Here is a 6,721-nt window from a genome sequence, read left to right on the forward strand (position 1 = left end):
TTACCCCCTCGTCCAAGTCACTGATGAAGATGTTGAACAGTGCGGGCCCGAGGACCGAGCCCTGGGGGACCCCACTGCCCACATCCCTCCAAGTCAAAAATGACCCATCCACCATCACTCTCTGGGTGCGGCCCTCCAGCCAGTTGGCGACCCATTTGACTATGTGGGTGTCAGTTGCTCTGTCATCATACCGTTGTGCTATAGCGAGCAAGCACACTGCTACGATGACATAGAATTGGCAGGAACAAACCATGACACTGTAGTTATGTCATTGTAGTGTGTTGCTACGGTGACTTGGTGTCATGTGTAGACATGCCTAGTAACCTTTTCCTGGGAGTGCATCCACATGTGCGCCTGTTGGGAGCAAATTTGCTCCTGATTGGAGCAATTCAGTGCAGGGCTACTTCTGCCCTGCTCTGGCCCCCTATAGCAGCCAGGGGAAGCTTCGGGTTCCCCTGAGTGCCAGCCCCAGGCTGGCAGGGGGCATCGGGGTCTATGGGGTGGAGAAAGCTGTCCTGCCCCTGGGGCAGCTGTGTCCTAGCCCCGCACTATGATTGGCAGATTGGGGCATGAGGCTGGGAAACTGTCCCCTCCCCCAGCAGCTGTTTCCCAGCCCCATGCCGTGATTGGCAGATTGATTGGGTGAACAGGGGACCAGGCTGAGAAACAGATGCTGGGGGAGGAGACAGTTTCCCAGCCCCATGCCCCAACCTGCTCATCAGGGCACAGGTCTGGGAGGCAGCTGCTCAGAGAGGGAACAGTTCCTCTTTCCCCTGCTGCCTGAGCTGACTGGAGCAATTTGCTCCCAGTCGGCTGTCTATACATACAGTACTGTGCAGTAGCTAATGCACAGTTAATCTACTGCCTGTAAAACTGTGCATTAGCCCAGTTTACCGCACAGTAGCTGCTGCACATGGTTACATGGTGATGCCATAGTTCACAGTAGATTAGTCTACTGCTCAGTAAAGTGTCTCATGTAGATGCGTCCACTGGGCGCATCTACATGTTCATTGATGTGCCTTAGATACTGCATATTTAGTTTAGTACTTCCTTAATAAAGTACTAATTAAGCACACAGTACCTAGAGTTACTGCGCAGTAGTACCAGCACATGGTTATTTAGTGATGCTTACTGTGCATTAGCTTAATAACACAGAGTAGGCTATTAGCATGGTTTTTGCTGTGACACACTACTACATGCTGTTATTAGCCTAATGTGCTGTAAGTGTCTTGTGTAGATGTGCCCACTGAGTGTTAATGAGTTGATCCAAAACGTGCAAGCAGATCATTGTTCCAGGCTGGATGCTTGCAGAAGGACCACCATTCTAAATGTCAGTGTTTAAGTGTGATTTTCATGAATAATTTGGCATCATTTAGAAATAACTGAGGTGAAGTGTGTTGCTCTTTACACTTTTCTGGGAAAGTTACCACCACCAGCCTATGAATTTAGAGAATGGCTAAGATTCATATTCACAGGAATTTGCAACTCCTGTTAGGTACAAAGGCAAATGTGGCTCTTAGCTTTTATTGCAGGGGCTCTAATATTTTGTAGATGTGTAAAATGTGTGCCCTCTTTTTGCACTCAAGGATTTTTATATACACAACTAGAGAGCCACCTTGTTTAGCTCTGTAATACTTGTATCCTCAGAGCTGTGTGCAGATACACAGCAAATGCTCATGAGTTCCTCATGCAAATGTACCTCTAAATGTATCTTAGAATCATAGAAGCATAGAAAATTAGGATTGGAAGGGACCTAAGGAGGTCACCTAGTCCAACCCCCTGTTCAAAGCAGGACCATCACCAACCATATCATTCCAGCCAGGGCTTCATTGACCCAGGCCTAAAAACCTCCAAGGATGGAGATTCTATAACTTCTCTTGGTAACTTGTTCCAGTGCTTCACCACCCTCCTATTGAGAGTGGTTTTTTCAAATATCCAATCTAAACCTCCCTTACTGCAACTTGGGAACGTTGCTTCTTGTTCTGTCATCTGTCACCACTGAGGACACTCTAGCTCAGAGGTGGGCAAAATATGGCCCTCGGGCTGGATCCAGCCCGCAAGGCCATTCTATCCGGCCTATGGGGCCCCTAAAAAAATTAGAAAATTAATATTTCTCTGCCCTTGGTTCCTGTCAAAAATGACAGGTAACAAAGGCAGTAGGACCCATGGGAAGCCTGGTGGGCTCCCACAACAGCAGGGCCCACCCGGCCCTGCCTCCCCCCCCAGCCAGAAGCCCCAGTGGGGGCTTCTGGCCTGGGACCACATGGCTGTCCCGCACTGGAACCATAGGTAAGGGGGTTGGGGGGAAGGGCAGGGGAGGACCCCAGGCAGGGAAGGAGCCCAGGGAAAACCTGAGCATGGGGTGGAAAAAGCAGCTCCTCGCTTGCCCTGTGGCTGGTGTCCTGTGCTGCAACCACTTGCAGCCCACCTGGGGCTGCCTGCATCTGCTCCGGACAGCCCCGTGCTGGCTGCAAGTGGCTGCAGAAGAGAGCGCCAGCCACAGAGCGAAGGAGAAGTCGCTTCCCCCCCACCCCCACCCCGTGCTCAACTTTTCCCCAGGCTCCTTCTCGGTGCAGAGGAAAGCAGCCCTTCCCTGCCCCATGGCCATCGCTCCCTGCTGCAGCTACTTGTAGCCCTCGCGTGGCTGTTTGGAGCAGGCACAGGCAGCTCCACATGGGCTGCAAGTGGCTACAGTGTGGGGCACTGCCCACAGGATGGGCAAGGGGCTGCTTTACCCATCCCATGCTCAGCACCGCTTTGTAACCTGGCCCCGCTGCCAGCCTGGGCCCTGCACTGGCTCTGGGCTCACCCATCAGGGCTGCACATGGTGACAGTACCCACTTGCTGCGCCGGGCAGTGTTTGTCACCACTGCCTCTGTGCTGCCCAGTGCACGAGCGAGCTCCGGGCAGGCAGCAGCAGGTAACTCTGCTTGGGATGGCAAGCATTGGGCCCGCAGCTGCTGCCACTGCATGCAGCTCTGATGGGCAAGCCCGGAGCCAACATGGGGCCCAGACTGGCAGCAGGGCCAAGTTAGAACCTGGTGCTGAGTGCAGCGAAAAGTGGCCCCTCACATGCCCTGTTCCCAATGCTACAGCCGCTTGCAGCCCACGTGGGGCTGCTTGTGCCTGCTCCAGACAGCCCCGTGTGAGCTGCGAGCGGTTGCAGCAGGGAGCTCCAGCCATGGGGTGGGCGAGGGGCTGCTTTTCTCCGTGCTCAGCACCAGCATCATCGCTGCCGGTGAGCATGGGGTCAGGGCTGTGCACTGCCCCCCACCTGTACCGCGGGGCTGGGGTCACTGGGAGTGAGTGGGCAAGGAGCCAGTGGGAGCACGGGGCCCACACCGGTGTCCTGGGGCCAGTGCCAGCAGGGCCTAGAGCAGGGCAGCAGGATTGCAGGGGTCCCGGCCAGCAGGGGCTCTATGGAGCCAGGCCAGCTCCCCCCTCTCCCTGCTGGTGCAGCCTAGCCTGGTTCCACAGACCCCTACCAGCCTGTGCCCCGCTTTGGGCTCACCGGTGCTGACCCTGGAACATTGGTCCCAAGATGGTGACGAGGGGGTGGGGCATCTGTCAAGGGGTGGGGCTACCCATACGGGTAAAACTAGGTAAGCGGCCCTCTGCACAAAATAATTGCCCACTCCTGGTCTAGTTCCATCCTCTGTGGAACCCCTCTTCAGATAGTTAAAGGCTGCTATAAAATTCCCCCTCAGTCTTCTCTTCTGCAGACTAAGACTTGGTGCTGCTACATGTATTTAAGTGTCTGGTTTCAAGATAACTACACTTCTATCCTTTACCATTAACATGTAAATGCATCCCCCTTTGATCTCCATTCTAAGGTGATGTCCTAGTCTTTCTGAAGTAACCTAATCCTAATCTGTAGGTCACCTGGATTCCTCAGCATTTGAGAAGATTAACAGTCTCACAGTCCCTTTCAAACAATTTAGAGCCCTGTCAGCAAAAAGCCAAGGGTCTTCACAGCTAGCAGGGTTAATGGGTGGTTGGTCCTTAGTTGGTAGAAATCTGCAGGCTTCATTGAAAGGACAATGAGTATTGGAATCAGTATGTAATTTATCAGTATGTTTGGTTTCTACAAGGCTTTTGCTCTTCAGGGCACCATTGTCTCCCCTGAAGCCCAGACACATCAAATAACAATATACAAGCCCTCAACTTCATTCTCCTCTGTTTCATATTCCCTTTAACTACAGTGGAATCTCAGTCTAAACGTAGAAGCAAATACTGTCAAATCCTATAGGCAGTGTAGGCTCTTGCGATGAGAATCTTCTAGTTCTTCCTGTAGCCCTATACTTGCACTGCACTGGACCAAGCATAACCTAATGGAAGACTTCCTGAGCACTAACCTGTACCTGAAGGAGGATGAGTGATGAGGGATATAACCCTCAGAGCAGACTAACTCCAATCTTAAAATCCTTTCCCCAGTCCTGTGTGCTGCTTGGCTCAGCTCTCGGAGAGTAACCAGGTGTGCCCTGCCAGGTGGCTCACCTACAATTAAAATGTTCTTGTTAGCTTCAGAAATAGCTTCTGAGCACATATGTTGAGTGCCATATGCTAACACAGATGTTCCCACATTCTTTTAACTGAGTTGGCCAAATAAGGGCAGGATTGTGGAAAATGTGATGAAATTGTGGTTGATGGTACAATGTGCAACTGTGATCCCTGTCCCACATCTGCAAAAAATGTTTTATTTCACATATTCAAAACCACATCCTATGCAGCTGCTTTCTCTTTACATATGTCACTGCTTTGCCAAATTTTTTACCACCCCCCGTCATCCTTATATCTTTGCATCTGCTTATTTTTCTTCCTTGTAAGAAGGACCAGAAGGGACTTATAAGATCACCAAGTCCAGTCCCCTGCCATGGGCAGGAGGTAATTGGGCTCAAATGAGCTCAACGAGGTACTTGTCCAGACTCCTCTTAAAGATCACCAGAGATGGCAACTGCATGACCTCTGTTGGAAGCATGTTCCAGATTCTAGTTACCTGTCCAGAAAATAAGTTTTTCCTTATGTCCAGCCAAAACTTTTCTTCAACTAGCTTGTGTCCATTGATCCACAACTTCCCGGGTGGAGAGTGGGGGGAGCTTTTCTGAAAGTTGTTCACCTAGGTCCTGACGTTCTCCCTTGACATATGTAGGCAGCTATCAAGTCACCTTTCAGCCTTCTTTTACTTAGGCTTAACAGTCCGAGACCCTGAAGTCTCTCCGCATAGGGCCTGTGCACTAGGCCCTTGATCATGCAGGTGGCCCTTCTTTGCACCCTCTTGAGCTTGTCCACATCCTTCTTGAAGTGCAGTGCCCAGAACTGGACGCAGTACTCCAGCTTTGACTTCCCCAATGCCAAATGGGGGGGAGGAGCACCTTTCTGGATCTATTGGTGACACATCTGCTTATTACTTAAATGTAAATTAATTAATTGAAAGCACCTGGCAATTCTTTCCTACTATGAAAATGTCTTTTATGCAGAGCCCCTTTAATTTGAATGTTACCAGTGAAGAGACTCAAAGCCAAACTTTCACAAATAGCCTCTAACATTGAACCAACATTGTTATGCCTCCAGTCAATTGTTGGATAAGATTCACACCTTTTACTTGCCTTTTGAAGCACAAATGAGTGTCACACACAAATCAGGTCAATGTTGGCGTTCAACCAGTCATTCCCGCGGCTGATCATGCCCATGTTTTTTTCCTGGCAGTTGCAAAAATGTGGATGCACAAGCAGAGGCTGCATTTGAAAATATCTCTGTGCTTTGATTAGCTGTTATTGATTTATGTTATCTAAAGCTGCATAAATGCTGTTCTTGGTTCAGCAGCTGAATCCAAAAAAAATGGAGGACTGGAATTTATGTTAACTCAAAACTGAAAACTTTTGCCTTTCTTATGTATACAAACTCCTCCAAAAATCATCTTAATTCAAGCTCACAACATTCTATTTAGTTGAAGGGATAGGGTTTTTTGTTGTTTTTGTTTTTACCCTTTGAAAATTGTTTTAATTCAGTTTAGCTAAATCTGGCCTTGAATAATAGAAACAGTACATTTTGAAAATGGAGAAAGAAAACATTTTCCACTTCCAGTATATATTTTTGGCCCAAACTATTCACTGAATTCAATCCAGCATTGCAAATGGTTTTACTCTGTCACCTTCCATTCCCTCACCTCTGCCCCTCCCCTATCCATCCCCCCTGAACTGCATTTTTTGTCAAATTAACTGTTAATCTGACCTCAGCTCCACCATGCCAGTTTAATACGTCTGTTGCCTTTCAATTTTCAGGACCTGGAAGACGGCGTCCGGGAGGCAATTCTGCTGCCATTGATAAAGAATCTAAACAGCAGCGTTTGGGTATGTAGATATCTTAAATTATATATTGAGGAAATTACATGTTTTGTCTCTGGGCTGTATATAGCACAGTAAAGTATGTTCATAAAGAGCCAGGAATACCATAAACTCATCCTTCCTTCTTATGGGTAGCTGGGATGCCTGTGTTGAGAGGCTGCAGAATCTCATATTCAGCAGTGGTTTTCAAGACCATACTGTTTATTTTTTAGTTCCAATACCCTATGGACTTGAAAAAACTAGTTTAAAAATTCAACAATAACTAAACTGGGGAAAAAGGGATTGTAGTAATCTATCATAGTTTCATAGTTTCATAGTAGCTAGAGTCGGAAGGGACCTAAGTAGATCATCTAGTCCGACCCCCTGCCTTAGCAGGA

The 6,721-nt window shown here is 48.8% G+C and overlaps 1 protein-coding gene across 1 annotated transcript in view; it reads left to right on the forward strand.

Moving 5' to 3' along the window:
* Positions 1 to 6,721, forward strand: part of NLRC5 (NLR family CARD domain containing 5) — a 91,135-nt gene that overhangs the window by 8,758 nt on the left and 75,656 nt on the right. Inside the window, exon 3 of the mRNA XM_019535520.1 lies at positions 6,282 to 6,350. Coding sequence (XP_019391065.1) covers positions 6,282 to 6,350 — 69 coding nt within the window. The remainder of the gene's footprint in view (positions 1 to 6,281; positions 6,351 to 6,721) is intronic.

This window comes from Crocodylus porosus, unplaced genomic scaffold (genome assembly GCF_001723895.1).
Source record: "Crocodylus porosus isolate Cpor-Errol unplaced genomic scaffold, CroPor_comp1, whole genome shotgun sequence".
NCBI classification, from domain to species: domain Eukaryota; kingdom Metazoa; phylum Chordata; order Crocodylia; family Crocodylidae; genus Crocodylus; species Crocodylus porosus.